This window comes from Nansenia antarctica, assembly GCF_963989245.1.
Source record: "Nansenia antarctica genome assembly, chromosome: 9".
NCBI classification, from domain to species: domain Eukaryota; kingdom Metazoa; phylum Chordata; class Actinopteri; order Argentiniformes; family Microstomatidae; genus Nansenia; species Nansenia antarctica.
Window position 1 is genome coordinate 15,913,826 of NC_137679.1, and position 19,899 is coordinate 15,933,724.

At 42.4% G+C, this 19,899-nt stretch overlaps 2 protein-coding genes across 2 annotated transcripts in view; both read right to left on the reverse strand.

The window, feature by feature from the left end:
- Positions 1–4,827: 4,827 nt before the first annotated feature.
- On the reverse strand, positions 4,828–16,540 carry LOC308165392 (NLR family CARD domain-containing protein 3-like). The gene is made up of 7 exons (XM_080539548.1): positions 15,052–16,540; positions 13,270–13,443; positions 11,705–11,878; positions 10,060–10,233; positions 8,456–8,629; positions 7,382–7,425; positions 4,828–5,449 (listed from the first exon to the last, which is right to left on the reverse strand). Exons 1-7 carry the CDS (start codon positions 16,530–16,532, stop codon positions 4,890–4,892), a joined length of 2,781 nt encoding a protein of 926 aa, XP_080395674.1. The 5' UTR covers positions 16,533–16,540; the 3' UTR covers positions 4,828–4,889.
- Positions 16,541–16,804: 264 nt separating this feature from the next.
- LOC308165393 (uncharacterized protein) overlaps positions 16,805–19,899 on the reverse strand; it is a gene marked incomplete at its 3' end in the record, with an annotated part of 7,901 nt that continues 4,806 nt past the window's right edge. The window contains exons 4-6 of the mRNA XM_080539549.1: positions 18,280–18,340; positions 17,172–17,291; positions 16,805–16,819 (exon numbers count right to left, since the gene is read on the reverse strand). Coding sequence (XP_080395675.1) covers positions 16,805–16,819; positions 17,172–17,291; positions 18,280–18,340 — 196 coding nt within the window. The remainder of the gene's footprint in view (positions 16,820–17,171; positions 17,292–18,279; positions 18,341–19,899) is intronic.

A 19,899-nucleotide genomic window follows, 5' to 3' on the forward strand; every position in this document is an offset into this window, starting at 1 on the left:
ACACCATCCTGCTCTCTCTCCTTCTCTCCCTCCCTATCCTCCTCTCTCCCTTTTGCTGTCAACCAAAAGGTAAACAAAACAGCCAGAGTATTTATTTTAGTATTAATCCAATATCCATATCAATTTATAACATAATTATAATTGAATATTGGATTGCTGTGGGCAATCCAGTCAGATAATGTCATTTTGACTTTACTCTCTCACCTGAAAAAAAAACGTGTATGTCCAACTATAAAAAACTGACATTTCCAATGCTTCAATCAACTGTCCATGTACTGTAAATATGCCATTATGGTATTACCATGAAGCCAGGGGAGGTTGGTTCATTAGGGGCAATTGGACAATGCCCCACCAAAGGGAGAAGAGAGAGATTTTTTTTCTATGACTTCTAGACAGTGTTGCTTCTGATAAACGTAGGCTGTATGTTAAGTCGATCGATTGGAACTAGATTGTTTATTCATGTAGTTATCAATATTCTACGTGCACCTGGCGTGTGTGTGGCGTGTAGACAGACTGCATGGAACTGACGCGCGCGGATCCTGTACCTACACCTGTCAATACAAACATTCTACAACCTGTGGCTGAAACTACCAGACTGCCAAGGCGGCCTTGATAAGAATAAGGAATGACTCATTCTCAACACTCAAATAATCAGAAGACCATAAAGACCTTCAGTAGAACTTATAGGCCGTTTTGAAGACACACACGGCCTGTGCAAAAGTGCCACAAGTATGAACCCAAAACAGATGCCTTGACAAGTCAATATGGTATTGCTTACAAATATCGCTAGCGTAAATGTACTGTACAGTATACAGAACTTATATAACCCTAACCCAGTACTGGACAGTATACAGAACTTATATAACCCTAACCCAGTACTGGACTGTGACGATCCACACTTGTACCAATAGTGGGCGCTATACATCTGTTGTCCTGTTGACCTTCTCTTTTGGTTCCAGATGGGCACAGGTGGGGGTGATCATCCTGATTGTCCCAGGAACTTTAAGAGGGGGTCAAATTGATGGACTCGCTCTCTTCCTTGTCGACCAGCAGCCGTTTTTGGTTGTCGTTTCTATTTTCTTTATCATTATTTCTATTTAACATTATATTCTTTAATAAATCTCCTATTATTGTTATCCATGTGTCGTCTCCCTTTTTGTCACCTTGTCAAGAGCCAGGCAAGTGTAACATGGACAGTATACAGAACTTATATAACCCTAACCCAGTACTGGACAGTATACAGAACTTATATAACCCTAACCCAGTACTGGACAGTATACAGAACTTATATAACCCTAACCCAGTACTGGACAGTATACAGAACTTATATAACCCTAACCCAGTACTGGACAGTATACATAACTTATATAACCCTAACCCAGGACTGGACAGTATACAGAACTTATATAACCCTAACCCAGTACTGGACAGTATACATAACTTATATAACCCTAACCCAGGACTGGACAGTATACAGAACTTATATAACCCTAACCCAGTACTGGACAGTATACAGAACGTATATAACCCTAACCCAGGACTGGACAGTATACAGGACTTATATAACCCTAACCCAGGACTGGACAGTATACAGAACTTATATAACCCTAACCCAGTACTGGACAGTATACATAACTTATATAACCCTAACCCAGGACTGGACAGTATACAGAACTTATATAACCCTAACCCAGTACTGGACAGTATACAGAACGTATATAACCCTAACCCAGGACTGGACAGTATACAGGACTTATATAACCCTAACCCAGGACTGGACAGTATACAGAACTTACCCATAATGGTGATCACAGCCAGGGGTCTGAGGGCGTTGTCTGGGCCTTGTACTCTGCAATGACAATGAAGTTGAATCTAATCTAATCTAATGAAGTTGAATCTAATCTAATCTAATCTATCAATTCAATTCGGATCTTAATTACAACAATATAAAATATATTATAATTATTTAAATATATATACATACTGTTTTAGATCAAATGTGTCTTTAAAACACGCACATCCTTTCCACTTCATTATTTGACACCAACATCCAATATCAAATACAGCAAATGGAGTTACACCTATGATGTAATAACAATAGCCTACACACACTTACACACAATATCACTGACTTCAACCCTATAGTCTACACACATACACACACTATCACTGACTTCAACCCTATAGTCTACACACATACACACACTTACACACAATATCACTGACTTCAACCCTATAGCCTACACACATACACACACTTACACACAATATCACTGACTTCAACCCTATAGTCTACACACACATACACACACTTACACACAATATCACTGACTTCAACCCTATAACCTACACACATACACACACTTACACACAATATCACTGACTTCAACCCTATAGTCTACACACATACACACAATATCACTGACTTTGGTGGACAGTTTATTGCTACTCAACACGGAATGTAAAATGGACGTAGAGGAAATACGCAGGAGAAATATCACAAAGGAAACTAACTTCACAGTTTGAATAATACTGGTGCTAGACAGCTATAATAATACTGGTGCTAGACAGCTATAATAATACTGGTGCTAGACAGCTATAATAAAATGCCTGTAAACAGCGCTGCCCCCTGCTGGCCAGCGCTGCCCCCTGCTGTCAATCAGAAGGCTGTCTCTCGACTTGAGTTGCTGAAACTGTTTTACATTTTAGATGAATGAATGAATGAATGAATGAATGAATGGTCTTTATTGTCATTGCTATAGTACAGGTACCAAACAACGACATTTAGGAGGGGTGGCTCCCCTGGTGCTAGGAAAGAAAAACAAAAGAAGAAAAAAAAAGAAAAAAAAGAAGGGAAGGAGCTGGTTTACATAAATAAAGGCTATGTACACTATCCACTATACTATACTGTACAGATAGACGACTAGGGTTGTCATATTGCACATAGTGTTATTGCACATTCATTAAAGTGTCGCAGTTTGCAGGCTTGAAATGTACATATTTGTGCCTCAGCACTACACCTTTTTATCTTTTATTGTATCTTTTATTACCCACTCTCCCTCCTTTCTTTCTTTTTGAATACAATGTTATGTCTATTTTGGTTTGTCTCTACTCTGTCCATTTTAAATCTTAGTGTTGACGTGTTTCCACAGAGGAAGGTTTGGTGCTGCTGTTACTGTGTTGTTGGTGCAGCTTCAGGCCTGGTTTTACACAGTCTTCTTACACTGTGTTCCTTTCTGTTGGGAAACCACATGGGAAATGCATTCCACTAGAACAGCCATGAGGGGTCATTTGTCATTTGTGAGTAAACAAAAGTGTTCGTTCTTTTAGGGTTAGGGTTAGGGAAGGGGTGAAGGACCCTCAGGTTTCTTACGGCTACGTTCCCCGCTAGGACGGGTCCTGAATGAACTGGACCAGAGGCTGGCGTCTCAAACATACCAGTACTTTATTACAATATAAACATAACAGGTAGCAAGAATGAACAACAAAAAACACTAAAAGGGTGTGGGCCTATAGCAGGGCAAGAGCACAGGGGGCTACTAGGAGGGGAAGAGGGGGGCCGGGGTTGGACATTGCCCTGGAGGGCAGGCACAGACGTGAACCGTTGTTTAAGGGTGCGTACAAGCACAGCAAATGGTGTAGGAGCTGTACAGCTAAAAGCTAGGGGTTCTGAGTGGGTAATACACAGCACACCAAGGAAAGATGTAACTGGATGGTTTAGTTTGTTAACATCGGGTTCCTCTGATTTCTAAAGTATAGAAACAGCTGTTGTGTTGAAAAGGTCAAGTACAGTAGAACTAACCACCCTAAGTAGTGTACACTCTGTTCAAGTACAGTAGGACTAACCACCTAAGTAGTGTACACTCTGTTCAAGTACAGTAGGACTAACCACCTAAGTAGTGTACACTCTGTTCAAGTACAGTAGAATTAACCACCCTAAGTAGTGTACACTCTGTTCAAGTACAGTAGGACTAACCACCTAAGTAGTGTACACTCTGTTCAAGTACAGTAGAACTAACCACCTAAGTAGTGTACACTCTGTTCAAGAACAGTAGAACTAACCACCCTAAGTAGTGTACACTCTGTTTGAAGCACGTATCTGTCCTCTCTGCCATCTAATACTGTACCAGGAGCTTTGAACAAATAAATCACGCCTTGATTTTGGAAAGAAATTATGTGTTTACATTTGATCCATTTAATTTGTATTCTGGGTAGAGGGGCTCAGTGAAGGTGGTTGTGAGTGTGAACAGGAGGGTCAGTGTGTCAGAGGAGACGCTGTAGAAGGACAGAGTGCCGGCCGGCCAGTCCAGATACACTCCTACTCTGCTGGAGGAGGGTGCAGGTAGATGGATTGTAATATCATTGTTCCTGATGGTGTAACAATCACCACTCCAGCACTCCAGGCTCCAGGATTTGGGTGTGGTTGTGGGTGTGTGTGTGAGAGACTTGGCTGTAGATGTAGCAACCTGTCTTGTTTTTTACATACATAACCTCAGCTTGGGGGGGCTTTGAAGGTCTGGGGGCTAAGCCCTTGCTACCCTCTCACCAGAGGCCTCCTGGGGAGGGGGGGTTCAAATCTGGTGTGTGTGGGACCTTGGGTCTGGATGTGGCGAGCTGATGAACTTCTCTCCATAGAGAATGAATGGGAATCAGTGACAGGTGTGCATCAGGTGCACACACGCGCACACGCGCTGCGCACACTTACATTCTCCTAGAGGTCCGGTTTGGGTACTGTCGGATTCGGCTCGACGCGCTGATGTGGATAGAGGTATAGAACTCACACGCACACACTCACACTCACAAATGTGTGTGTGTGTGTGTGTGTGAGTTCTATACCTCTATCCACATCAGCGCGTCGAGCCGAAACCGACCGTACCTCTAGCGTACCTCTAGCTCAAAGTAAGTGTGTGTGTAGGCTTCTCCTCTACTCTGCACAGGGACACAGAGCCTCCATTCCTCCCCACCATGAACCCTGGGTAGAGGGGCTCAGTGAAGGTGGTTGTGAGTGTGAACAGGAGGGTCAGTGTGTCAGAGGAGACGCTGTAGAAGGACAGAGTGCCGGCCGGCCAGTCCAGATACACTCCTACTCTGCTGGAGGAGGGTGCAGGTAGAAGGATTCTAATATCATTGTTCCTGATGATGTAACAATCATCTGAGCACTCCAGGCTCCAGGATTTGTCATTGTATCCCAGCTTAGAGTCTTCACCCTCTCCTTTCCTGTTGATTCCTTTATAAGCCACTCCTATACCAGCGTAATCCCCCCTCATCTCTACCTCCCAGTAACAGCGGCCAGTCAGACCCTCTCTACACAGCACCTGTGACAGGTGGTCAAACCTCTCTGGGTGATCAGGATACCGCTGCTCTCTCCCCCGTGTCACCTTTCTGTTCTCCTCAGACAGAGAGAGGCGTCTGTGTGCTGTGTTTGGGTCCAGTGTGAGCTCACAGGCATCTGATGAGGAAGACCATTCAAGTTGGTGTTAGTTCACACAAAATATGTCTGGCTGGCTAGTAGGGATGTAACGATGCATCACGATGGAGTTAATTATCTTTACAAATCTGTGAGATGAAAAATTAAATCGAGATATTTGTTCTGGATAAAGCAAGAAATGTGGACGTTGCAGTGAGAGAGGCCGGGCTAGAACCACATAACATCACCATGTTATAGTGTTTTGTCCACACGTTAAACTTGGCCACCCAAGAGGTTGAGTGTACCTCGCGTCAGCCGCGTGCTGGGTCAGGTGAGGCAGGTTGCAGCCTTCTGCCACCGAGGCTCCACAGCCACCGCTGTGTTCTAACTCCTCCTAGAACGCTTCTTGTGAATGTCTTGTAGCTAACAGCCTTGTGCAGTTTAAAACATGCAGAGCTACATTTTTTGTTTAGTGATGGGGGAAACGAAGCTTTCTGACGCATTGACACATTCAACACGATTGTGTCTGAATAAATGTCGATCTATCGATGTAGTCGATACAGCAGCTCCATAATGAAACCATGGCAACCATACAGCAGCTCCATAATGACATCTGCTAGTCAGGTCATGGTATGGGTTAGGGTTAGGGGTTACATAATGACATCAGCTAGTCAGGTCATGGTTAGGGTTAGGGGTTACATAATGACATCTGCTAGTCAGGTCATGGTATGGGTTAGGGTTAGGGGTTACATAATGACATCTGCTAGTCAGGTCATGGTATGTATCGACTGATTGACAAGTCAGGAATTTGGGGCCAAATCCAATAAGCCCACCGTCATCTGTGATGTCATCTGTGATGTCTCAATAAAGGTGCTGTGACAAACTGTGTGGATGTGTATGTGGCCATGTATGCGGTCTTAAATGTTGGTGTGTCTAGTAGACTACAGCCTAGTAGAACGTTTAGCTCATTTGAATTGATGACCTGTCATAAATGTGTCTGTAGTCAATATGACGTCATTCATCTGATATGTAAAGATAAAAATGTCAACGACATTTAGGCACGTGTGGGACATGGCTGTGTGACAATTGGGGCAGATATAGATAGTCAACATGTCATAACATGCAGAGATAATTGTTTTGTGTTTTGAGCCCATGACACTTGATTGCAGATTACATGCAAGACTAGCTAGCTCGCTAGAATAAAGTTTGATGTGTCTTTGGTATTGACAGGTGGAGGGAAGCTGTCATGCTGGTTATCTATCCATGTTGTTGGGCTTTAAGGTTCAACTGTTATTGCTGTAGCTCGCTGCACTCGTCTTGCAATGCTGTAGTGGAAGTGTGCATTGTTGGTGGTGTGTTGGTGTGTTATTGTAAGTGTACAGCTAAACTAGCTAGCTACATTGACATTGGGAATGCAGTTGAAGAAGTGATTCTGCATGCAGGGTCATCAACATGTAAACTGAGGGGGAAATGCTTTCTAACATCCAAATAGATCATTTCTATGACCTGTCTGCAGTTGTGCTTAAGCAGCAATACCTTTTTTGAAAATATGATTTGAGTCTAGCCGAACACATCCCATATGTCAACAAAACAATACAGTATAATAACTCCTTATTTGGTTGGTTATGAAGAGGTACAAATAAGCGATTATTTAAGAAAATACAGTATTTTGTAGTTTTTGTCTGAGAAAAAAATTATGAATCGGTTATAAATGTCTGCAATCTCATTTTGTTAAAAGAAATCGTGAGAAAATCGTATTGTGAATCGTCTCGTATCGTGAGTTGAGTGCATCGTTACATCCCTACTGACTAGCTTTTCATATGTCAGCGCCCTGGCAATATTAACTACATGTGAGAGAGAATGCTGTAAAAAATATACAATAAGTCACTATGCAACGTCATGGTATAATCACTATGCAACTATGCCTCAAACATCAAAACCTCCTGATGTTTCTCCTCAAACATCCAAACTTACGTCTCCTGAGACAACATGTCAATGAGTCACCACTGTGGTCCTCGCTGTAAAACAAAAAAGAAACATGACGTTTGCATGATGAAGAGGTTACCCAACAAGACAGAGAACCCAACAACCATATATTCAGTATTTACCTGAGTCTGTCCACTTCAGCAGGATAGAATGGGTGATTCTCTGTCAGGTTCAGGACTCTCAGGTGGGTGTTTGAGTTGAAGGCGGAGGCCAATGTATCACAGCTCTCCACTGTAAGACCACAGCTTCTGAGCCTAGTAAAACATGATCATTGAATAACTGAAGTGTTCACTGGTTACTGAAACTGAACTTGTGTAAAGTACCTCTGGTGATAATATCTGTCTGTATGGATCATTTAATCATGTTTGTTCAACTGTACAGACAGGTGCCACGTGACCTATTGTTTAATTCATCATCAAGCATTTTGACCATGTCGTGTATTTCTACTTAAACACACACACATGCATAGATAGTATATGATATGGGCCAGTATATATGCTGTGGGGGAGTGTTGTGGAATGGCTCTTGTAATCTGACCAGCCCCGTGACTTAAGGCCATAGTGACATCACAGGGGACGGCCCTCTTGACCATCTAGGTAAGGTGATAGGCTATGGCCTGTGACTGTATTTGCATATTGTGATGAACCAGGGTGAGACCCAAAGATCTGTCTCTTTACCAGCCCAGCCAGAGGAGAGCAGACATGTATGTATGTAAGTTTTGTACTTTGATTAAATCGTCTTAAACTCAATAACTGTTCTTTGATTCATAACCAACAAAAATTAACATCAACCATTAAAAAAAAGTCTCCATAGGAGGGAAGCTGCTATGTTCCAGTTCTATGTCCTCTGTCAGGGGATGGGGGTGGAGGCTGAATGATTGTATAAAAAAAGGTTATGGCCTTTACCTCAATGTCTCTCTTCTAACAATGGATATGTCCTTGTTTATTTATATGAGTTTATAAGATTTTGATTTTATTTTGATTTCAAACTTTGTTAGATATTCAAAATGTAATATGTGGATTAAAAGTGAGATAGTGTATATTACCCAGTATGTCTACTCACGTCAGTGTCTCCAGTTTGCAGTGTGGACTCTCCAGTCTAGCAGAGAGCAGCTTCACTCCTGAGTCTTGTAGATTGTTGTAACTGAGGTTCAGCTCTCTCAGGTGGGAGGAGTTTGAGCTGAGAGCTGAGGCCAGCGCTTCACAGCATCTCTCTGTGAGGTGACATCTCTCCAGCCTGAATAACAATTCAATAAAATGATGCAGTAAGTCCATAACAGTTCAGTGTAGCCTACAGTAATAATTACAATACTGATAAAAGATTGTAATCAGTGAGGTCAGCCCTTGACCTTGTTTCTTCTCTTAACAATGTCCTTTACATTGCTTCTCCATATGAGTAGTCAACACTAACATGTGTCACTAGAGGTACGATCGCTGGCTGTTTAATTTAAACTTTTTTAGATTTTCACATTGTAATAACTTATCAAAACCACATTAACAATCTAAAGAAGAAGCTCAATCAATTGGGTCTCCCAGTTTGGCATTGGCACCTCACCTCAAAGGAAATAACTGAACCAATAGGAAGACTAGAATAGAGTCTATAAGCTCCATGGCAACCTTCCCCCTTGGACTCACCACTGCTCTGCACTTTCACACTCCAATGACCTGACTTTTCAGAATTACACAAATAATCTAGCCATTCAATCTTTCTTTCAGATCCAAAACAATAACTCCCCTCCAACACTCACTGCTCTTCTTCCAAGACAAAATACAAGACAGGAACGCATCACTAGATCAATTGCACGTGCACTTATCCCAGTTCCAGCTTACAAAAACAACTACGGTCAGAGATCATGTTTTCACACATACACTAAAACCTGGAATGAGATCCCATATTACATTAGAGCAACAACCTCTATCTCACATGTCAAACATATGAACACCATCTGAGGGAAGGACACACCTGCAACCACTGATCCAACTCACACACACCATCTCACTCACTCCACTTAAGCCCTCTCCTTTGTAGTTATTGTATAACTGTTTATGTTTAGCTGTTGTCTTGCTTCTGTGATTGTTCTCGTTTTTACTTTTTGTATTGTTATGGGATTCTGTCTTTTTGTGCTGCAGAACAGGAACCAGTTTTAACTGAGTCAAACCAGCTTTAACTGAGTCACAACAGTCACAACCATTTTTAACATCTTTAACTACATCTTTAACAATTTAACATCTTACCACATTTTAACATCTGTAATGCTACCTTAATTTTTTTCATGTATAATAATAAATCAGAAAAGAATGAAAGAAAGAATAGTATGTATAGTAATCATGTTGGTTCAACTGTGTTAGACAGGTGCCACGTGACCTATTGTTTAATTCATCATCAAGCAGTTTGTCCATTTATAAAAAGTCTCCATAGGAGGGAAGCTGCTATGTTCCAGTTCTATGTCCTCTGTCAGGGGATGGGGGTGGAGGCTGAATGATTGTATTAAAAAGGTTATGGCCTTTACCTCAATGTCTCTCTTCTAACAATGGATATGTCCTTGTTTATTTATATGAGTTTATACGATTTTGATTTGATTTTGATTTCAAACTTTGTTAGATATTCAAAATGTAATATGTGTATTAAAAGTGAGATAGTGTATATTACCCAGTATGTCTACTCACGTCAGTGTCTCCAGTTTGCAGTGTGGACTCTCCAGTCCAGCAGAGAGCAGCTTCACTCCTGAGTCTTGTAGATTGTTGTCCCTGAGGTCCAGCTCTCTCAGGTGGGAGGAGTTTGAGCTGAGAGCTGAGGCCAGCGCTTCACAGCATCTCTCTGTGAGCTTACATCGAACCAGCCTGAATAAGAATTCAATAAAATGATGCAGTAAGTCCATAACAGTTCAGTGTAGCCTACAGTAATAATTACAATACTGATAAAAGATTGTAATCAGTGAGGTCAGCCCTTGAGCTTGTTTCTTCTCTTAACAATGTCCTTTACATTTGCTTCTCCATATGAGTAGTCAACACAAACATGTGTCACTAGAGGTACGATCGCTGGCTGTTTAATTTAAACTTTTTTAGATTTTCACAATGTAATAACTTATCAAAACCACATTAACAATCTAAAGAAGAAGCTCAATCAGAAATGGTATGTTTATAATAAAAACAGACCATATCTCACCCATCCTGTCTCAGACACATATCAACATGCAATCATTCTTTCAACAATATCATTCTGTCTCCCAGTTTGGTCCCTCACCTCAAAGGAAATAACTGAACCAATAGGAAGACTAGAATAGAGTCTATAAGCTCCATGGCAACCTTCCCCCTTGGACTCACCACTGCTCTGCACTTTCACACTCCAATGACCTGACTTTTCAGAATTACACAAATAATCTAGCCATTCAATCTTTCTTTCAGATCCAAAACAATAACTCCCCTCCAACACTCACTGCTCTTCTTCCAAGACAAAATACAAGACAGGAACGCATCACTAGATCAATTTCACGTGCACTTATCCCAGTTCCAGCTTACAAAAACAACTACGGTCAGAGATCATGTTTTCACACATACACTAAAACATGGAATGAGATCCCATATTACATTAGAGCAACAACCTCTATCTCACATGTCAAACATAATTATGAACACCATCTGAGGGAAGGACACACCTGCAACCACTGATCCAACTCACACACACCATCTCACTCACTCCACTTAAGTCCTCTCCTTTGTAGTTATTGTATAACTGTTTATGTTTAGCTGTTGTCTTGCTTCTGTGATTGTTCCCGTTTTTACTTTTTGTATTGTTATGGGATTCTGTCTTTTTGTGCTGCAGAACAGGAACCAGTTTTAACTGAGTCAAACCAGCTTTAACATCTTACCACATTTTAACATCTGTAATGCTACCTTAATTTTTTTCATGTATAATAATAAATCAGAAAAGAATGAAAGAAAGAAAGAAAGAATAGTATGTATAGTAATCATGTTGGTTCAACTGTGTTAGACAGGTGCCACGTGACCTATTGTTTAATTAATCATCAAGCAGTTTGACCATTTATAAAAAAAAGTATCCATAGGAGGGAAGCTGCTATGTTCCAGTTCTATGTCCTCTGTCAGGGGATGGGGGTGGAGGCTGAATGATTGTATAAAAAAGGTTATGGCCTTTACCTCAATGTCTCTCTTCTAACAATGGATATGTCCTTGTTTATTTATATGAGTTTATACGATTTTGATTTGATTTTGATTTCAAACTTTGTTAGATATTCAAAATGTAATATGTGGATTAAAAGTGAGATAGTGTATATTACCCAGTATGTCTACTCACCCCAGTGTCTCCAGTTTGCAGTGTGGACTCTCCAGTCCAGCAGAGAGCAGCTTCACTCCTGAGTCTTGTAGATTGTTGTCCCTGAGGTCCAGCTCTCTCAGGTGGGAGGAGTTTGAGCTGAGAGCTGAGGCCAGCGCTTCACAGCATCTCTCTGTGAGGTCACATCTAAACAGCCTGAATAAGAATTCAATAAAATGATGCAGTAAGTCCATAACAGTTCAGTGTAGCCTACAGTAATAATTACAATACTCATAAAATATTGTAATCAGTGAGGTCAGCCCTTGACCTTGTTTCTTCTCTTAACAATGTCCTTTACATTGCTTCTCAATATGAGTAGTCAACACAAACATGTGTCACTAGAGGTACGATCGCTGGCTGTTTAATTTAAACTTTTTTTGATTTTTTAATATTCGTCGGCATGACCTAACTCTCTCTGACGCACGCACGCACGCACGCACGCACGCACGCACGCACGCACGCACGCACGCACCTCACCTCAAAGGAAATAACTGAACCAATAGGAAGACTAGAATAGAGTCTATAAGCTCCATGGCAACCTTCTACCTTGGACTCACCACTGCTCTGCACTTTCACACTCCAATGACCTGACTTTTCAGAATTACACAAATAATCTAGCCATTCAATCTTTCTTTCAGATCCAAAACAATAACTCCCCTCCAACACTCACTGCTCTTCTTCCAAGACAAAATACAAGACAGGAACGCATCACTAGATCAATTTCACGTGCACTTATCCCAGTTCCAGCTTACAAAAACAACTACGGTCAGAGATCATGTTTTCACACATACACTAAAACATGGAATGAGATCCCATATTCCATTAGAGCAACAACCTGCATCTTATATTTCAAACAGGCATATAAACACCATCTGAGGGAAGGAGACACCTGCAACCACTGATCCAACTCACAGTATACCATCTTACTCACTCCACTTAAGTCCTCTCCTTTGTAGTTATTGTATAACTGTTTATGTTTAGCTGTTGTCTTGCTTCTGTGATTGTTCCCGTTTTTACTTTTTGTATTGTTATGGGATTCTGTCTTTCTGTGCTGCAGAACAGGAACCAGTTTTAACTGAGTCAAACCAGCTTTAACATCTTACCACATTTTAACATCTGTAATGCTACCTTAATTTTTTTCATGTATAATAATAAATCAGAAAAGAATGAAAGAAAGAAAGAAAGAATAGTATGTATAGTAATCATGTTTGTTCAACTGTGTTAGACAGGTGCCACGTGACCTATTGTTTAATTAATCATCAAGCAGTTTGACCATTTATAAAAAAAAGTATCCATAGGAGGGAAGCTGCTATGTTCCAGTTCTATGTCCTCTGTCAGGGGATGGGGGTGGAGGCTGAATGATTGTATAAAAAAAGGTTATGGCCTTTACCTCAATGTCTCCCTTTTAACTATGGATATGTCCTTGTTTATTTATATGAGTTTATAAGATTTTGATTTGATTTTGATTTCAAACTTTGTTAGATATTCAAAATGTAATATGTGTATTAAAAGTGAAATACTGTATATTACCCAGTATGTCTACTCACGTCAGTGTCTCCAGTTTGCAGTGTGGACTCTCCAGTCCAGCAGAGAGCAGCTTCACTCCTGAGTCTTGTAGGTTGTTGTTACTGAGGTTCAGCTCTCTCAGGTGGGAGGAGTTTGAGCTGAGAGCTGAGGCCAGCGCTTCACAGCATCTCTCTGTGAGGTCACATCTCCACATCCTGAATAAGAATTCAATAAAATGATGCAGTAAGTCCATAACAGTTCAGTGTAGCCTACAGTAATAATTACAATACTCATAAAATATTGTAATCAGTGAGGTCAGCCCTTGACCTTGTTTCTTCTCTTAACAATGTCCTTTACATTGCTTCTCAATATGAGTAGTCAACACAAACATGTGTCACTAGAGGTACGATCGCTGGCTGTTTAATTTAAACTTTTTTAGATTTTTAAATATTCGTCGGCATGACCTAACTCTCTCTGACGCACGCACGCACGCACGCACGCACGCACGCACACACACACACACACACACACACACACACACACACACACACACACACACACACACACACACACACACACACACACACACACACACACACACACCTCGGCGGACCTAAATCTCTCACACAAACGTAGCCTCGGCCCAAACTCTCTGATCATTATGTGATGGCAAGTTCAGGAGTTGGACTTTCTCTTGAAATAATATTTTTTTTTTCCTCAAATGTCCTCAGAGAAAACGTCACCGAACTCGGTAAAGGCCGGTTTAGGCTTCTGCGTCGAATTTACGTGCGGCTACGCCGTAGACTAGCGAGGGCTCTCCAAGTTTATAGTTCGACGTTGGTCCGCGCTGCAATTACACCGTCACATCGCTAGGTGGCAGTGTGTTTTCAGCCCCTGTGCTGTGCCTCTTCCGGTTAGGAACTCAACGGAGCTCAAAGCTCAAAGCGGCATAATAGCGATCTTTTTGTTGTTATGTTTGTTGTATATAAAAGTTCTATGATGCATTGAAATGACATTAAACTAAGATAATACGATGGTTAGCATAATTTTTCAAATCGTTATTAATAAGTAATTACAGAAAAGGTGAATGACATTTCTGTCATGACTTCCGCATTTTGGGCGACGAGAGAGTCGGAATCTTGTCTGAATCATGTTCTACCAAGCGGACCAATCACAGAGCTTACGGTTACGTGCGCTCTGACGCGTGGTTAGATTTTTTGAGAGGAGCACGTCAAGGCTACGCACGGTCATGCGGGACTACGTAAGCTTACGCGTAGCCTACGGCGTCGACTTTACGCAGAAGCCTAAACCGGCCTTAACCCGCCCCATCTGGCAACCCTGTGCGCATGCGTGTCTATGCATAAGCTGGTTCACAGACAGCTTTTTTGCCTATCAAAATGATCACGTTCAGTAAACAGGCCGACTGCACTGTAACTACTCGGAATCACAGAGCGCATGCGCGAGGTAAGCTCTCTTCTTGACAGATTTCCATTAGGAGAATGGGATAGATCTGTACAGCAGGGCAGCGGTTTTAAACCAGAACGATCTAACACACTGAGAGACAAACATTTAAATGCTTCTTTTATTAAAAGGCTTGGGCATGTGCCGCATTTATAGCTTATTATGACGGCTCGCCCATGGGTTAATACCGGTGGTATTCCAGTTTACCGCCGCATATCCGTGTTGGATCGTTAATTGGAGAATTAGCTTTTATTCGTATTTTCTAAGGTTGTAGAAATGTATTTTAATTGTTGGTAGTAAACACAACGCAGAGTCAACAGAGACATTCATAAACAACAAAAGCCAACAATTGAGATACTCACTTGGCTGTTCGTGAGACTCGGAACACTGGCAGTAGCCCCAGGAGACCCTCCTCTGACCTGGAGTAACGTCTGAGGTCAAATTCATCCAAGTTGCGTTGACCAGTCAGCAACACAAAGACCACGGCTGACCACTGTGCAGGTGAGAGGTTGACCTGTGAGAGACCTCGATACTCCAGGTACTGTTGGATCTCCTCCACTAGAGAATGGTCATTCAGCTCATTCAGACAGTGGAACAGGTTGATGCACCTCTCTAGAGAGGGATTCTCCTGGATCTTCTCCTTGATGTACTTGACTGTTTCCTCATTGGTCTGTGAGCTGCTTCCTGTCGGTGTCAGAAGGCCTCGTAGGAGATTCTGATTGGACTCCAGTGAGAGGCCCAGGAGGAAGCGGAGGAACAGGTCCAGGTATCCATTCTCACTCTGCAAGGCCTTGTCTACTGCGCTCTTGTGGAGGCTGATGGTTGCTGTCTCTCTGATTGTGGGTGGTGTGTTCATAAGATTGGTATTGTTGTCGTTGAATGTGAGGAACACAAACAGAGCAGCAAGAAACTCCTGAACACTCAGATGCACAAAGCAGTACACTTTCTCTCGGTGCAGTCCACACTCCTCCCTAAAGATCTGTGTGCACACTCCTGAGGACACTGCTTCTCCGACGTCAATGCCACACTCTCTCAGTTCGTCCTCGTAGAAGATCAGATGTCCATTTTCCAGCTGTTTGAAGGCCAGTTTTCCCAGTGACAGAATGATCTCTTTGTCCCAGAGTGAATCTCTGTCATGGTCTCCAGGATACTTCACATTCCTCTGTACGGTCTGAAACACCAGGAAGTGTGTGTACATCTGTGTCAGAGTCTTGGGCATCTCTCCTCCCTCTGCTTCACCCATCAGTCTCTCCAGAGTAGTGGCTGAGACCCAACAGAACACTGGTATGTGGCACATGATGTGGAGACTCCTTGATCCCTCAACATGTGAGATGATTCTGTTGGCCATGTTCTCATCACTGATTCTCTTCCTGAAGTACTCCTCCTTCTGTGGGTTGTTGAACCCTCGTACCTCTGTCACCCGGTCAACACACTCAGGAGGAATCTGATTGGCTGCTGCAGGTCGGGAGGTCATCCAGAGGAGAGCAGAGGGAAGCAGATTCCCCTTGATGAGGTTTGTCAGCAGCACGTCCACTGAGGCTGACTCTGTGACATCACAACATCTCTTGTTGTTCTGGAAGTCTAGAGGAAGTCGACACTCATCCAGACCATCAAAGACAAACACAACTTTGTATTTGTCATAGTTGGAGATTCCTGATTCTCTTGTTTCCACATAGAAGTGATCGAGGAGTTCCAACAAACTGTAGTTTTTGCCGATGCATAAATTCAACTCTCTGAAAGGGAGTGAAAATATGAACTGGACATCCTGATTGGCTTCTCCTTCAGCCCAGTCCAAAATAGACTTCTGCACAGAGATTGTCTTTCCAATGCCAGCGACTCCCATGGTTAACACATTTCTGATTGGTGTGTCTTGTCCAGGTGAGGGTTTGAAGATGTCCTTGCATTTGATTGGTCTCTCTTCTGTAGCTGGTCTTCTGGATGCTGTCTCAATCTGTCTGACCTCATGTTCATTATTGACCTCTCCACTTCCACCCTGAATGATGTAGACCTCTGTGAAGATCTCATTGAGATATGTTGGGTTGCCTTGTTTAGCTATTCCCTCAAACACACACTGACACCTTCTCTTATGGTTGAGTTTTAGTTCAAGTTGGCACCTCACAGCACGCTCATCTGAGGGAACATATGATGACAACATTTTTAAAGTCTCTCATTAACCTTTTTGTAAACACACAATCATAGTCAGTTAAAACAGGAAGAAAAGCTGTTGGTGGGGGATGGATGCCGGTCTGATTACGGACCGGTGTCAGTAATCAGACATGTTGGGCGGGACGCGCAGGAGTTCTAGCAGACAGTGTTATTATTATTATTTTGAAACTCTGGACTGTGGCGTTTACTAGTCAGTGCAAACTGAATAAATACGTGCTTGTTACACCGTTCCTCTGTGTCGACCTCCCTCTGTGCCTAGAGACTCTTACAAGTCCTTTCATGGTTGATATTCAGTAGAACTAGTCACATGACAGACTGATAGTAGGAAGCTCTTACTCTCCAGTGTGACAGTGAGCTCCATCTGGTTCATGGTTCTCAGCATCTGTCCAGCCCCCTTCCTGGCCCCCACCCTCTGCCTCTCATCCTCTTCAGGCAACTGTAGAAGAAATGAAAACTGCTTTTCAGTCAATTGAAAAAATAAATAAACAAAAACTTTACAATTGTGCCAAATTGTAAATAAATTGTGCAGTAGTCACACTGTATGCAGATGTTATCTTATCTCAGCATATCGTTAGGGTCCCCTCCTATAAGTACCTTGGGATTTGGTTAGATGAAAAGCCACATTTTAAATAGCACATTGAAAAGCTGAAACTAAAGAGACAAAGAAAAAAAAGAGAGAAGTTGAAATTGGGTTTTTATTTCAGGAACACATCTTTCTTTTCAATGTCAATTAGAAATGATCTTGTTTGAAGCCCTAGTACCTTAACAGCTCTTGATACAGTATATCATGGTGCTTTAAGATTCATTAATAATGCTCGATCACTCATCACTGTGAATGGTCTACCAGGGTGCAATGGAGCTCTCTCTCCACCAGGGGGCACTGGTTCACCTTTGTGTACAAAGCATTGATCGGGCAACTCCCTCTGTGTCTCTGTTCCTTACTAGATCAGCCACTCAGTCCTAGTAGTGTTACTAGAACAGTATTCACACCCGCTGCAAAGATTCTGAAGTTAGAGGAGTTAGTATCCTTGCCTGTTTTTAAGTCTCTGATCAACAACAATGTTTTTGATGCTGCAGTTGTTTTGTATTTCATAATGTGTTGGGAACTTGACATATTGTCTTTTCTGTATATTTGTATTGTTATAACATTTCATGTACACACTGCTACTTCCCTGTTTGCCTTCTTATCAGGTCACCCTCGCAAAAGAGGTTTTAACCTCAATGGGTCTTATCCTAACCCTAACCCTAAAGGTTACATAAATAAATACAATATTTTAACCCTAACCCTGAATAATTCTACTGAACATCTGATAACTCATTACCAAGACCCACCCTCACAGCTTACAAACAAGAACCTGGACAATACTTTTGACTGGAAATTAATTTGACAGACGGTGGCTTTACAAATGTAAAACAAGACTCACCTCAAACACAGAGGACAGGTCAGGACCACTGGGGATCTCTGCCTCTGATCTGGGTTGGCTCCTGTGGAAATAAAACACCTTGTCTCAATGTTGGCATTGCGTCATATTCTCCTTGTTGCTTTTGGTTGCTCAGAACACTTTGTATCATTCATAGGTGTGCTCTGTTCCATAAACATTATTAGAAGTGGAAGTGTCAGCCAAGATTCAAGAACCTTGGAGTGAACGTGGACAACCGACTATCCTATGCATTGCAGCAACGGCACGCTCCTGCAGATTCTTCTTTTATAACAGAAGGATACGACCATTCCTCACCAGAGAAGCAGCGCAACTCTTTACTCAGTCACTGGTCATCTCCCGCCTTGACTACTGTAACGCACTCATGGCCTGGCTTCCCGCCTCCGCCATTAGACCTCTGCAGCTCATCCAGAACACTGCTGCCCGTCTGGTGTTCAACTTCCCCAAATTATCTCATGTCACCCCTCTCCTTCGCACCCTGCACTCGCTCCCGATAGCAGCTTCAGCTTGCATCAGATTCAAGGTGCTTACCTACCAGGCAGCTAAAGGGACAGCCCCTGCCTACCTGCAGGAAATGGTCACCCGCCAAACTTCAGCCCGTTCACTCCGCTCCTCCACCTCTGCTGGCCGACTGGTCCCACCACCTCTACACCAACACGGCAGTCGCACTGCCCCATCACGTCTCTTCACTACACTGGCTCCCCACTGGTGGAATGAGCTTCCCACGGCTGTCAGAACTGCAGAGTCACTACCCATCTTCCGTCGGAGACTGGAGACCCATCTCTTCAGGTTACACCTTAACTGCTCCTCCTGAGACATCTACTTCCCATCGACACCCGCTTTTCCCCTTTACTGTGTCCCCTAAGACTTCTACTACCCCCCTTCTACTGTTTCTCTGTTTCTCCAGTGTCCATATAAAACAATATATATTATTTATACATTTTATAAAATGTATAAATGTTTTCTATCATGGAGACTGCCAATGGCCCTGGGCCTGAGCTGGATTACCCTTCCTGCTGCAACTGGTGAACTAATAATAATAATAATAATAATAATAATAATACATTTGACTTATAAAGCGCTTTTCTAGACCCTCAAAGACGCTTTACAAACTGAAAAGATCGAGTAGTAATAATGGAAAGAAACAAAAGGCAAATAAAAGAAAGTAGAGGGGCCTAATTAAGGTAGTGCTGGGGACACATGGGAAGGGGAGGGGGAGAGGGTTAACTGGTGAAGGCGAGCTTGAAGAGGTGGGTTTTGAGGGCCTGTTTAAATGTTGGGAGGGTGTTGGCCTGTCTGATGTGGTTGGGGAGAGCGTTCCAGAGGGACGGGGCTGCGGCTGAAAAGGCCCTATCACCCCAGGTCCGGAGCTGTCAACGTTTTCTTTACAAAAAAGTGTCCCAGGATGATCTTGCTTAGTCAAATGTATTGATTGTAAGTCGCTTTGGAATAAGGCGTCTGCTAAATGCCAAAAATGTAAAAAAGTGTAACCAGATTGTCCATCCATATATCACAGATGTGTAATGATGGTTATAATCATGCCTGGTGAGGCAGCAGGGTTTCCTTCACAGGTTCTTTACAGCATTAAAGGGATGTGTGATATTA

Bases quoted from the DNA above. Each gene is read 5' to 3' on its own strand.
- LOC308165392 (XM_080539548.1), bottom strand. From the start codon at position 16,532: ATGGGAGTCGCTGGCATTGGAAAGACAATCTCTGTGCAGAAGTCTATT. The intron at 11,879-13,269 runs GTGAGTAGACAT...ATTCTTATTCAG, and splicing joins TGCAAACTGGAGACACTGAC to GCTGTTTAGATGTGACCTCA. The intron at 7,426-8,455 runs GTGAGTAGACAT...TTTGTTTTACAG, and splicing joins TGCAAACTGGAGACACTGAC to CGAGGACCACAGTGGTGACT.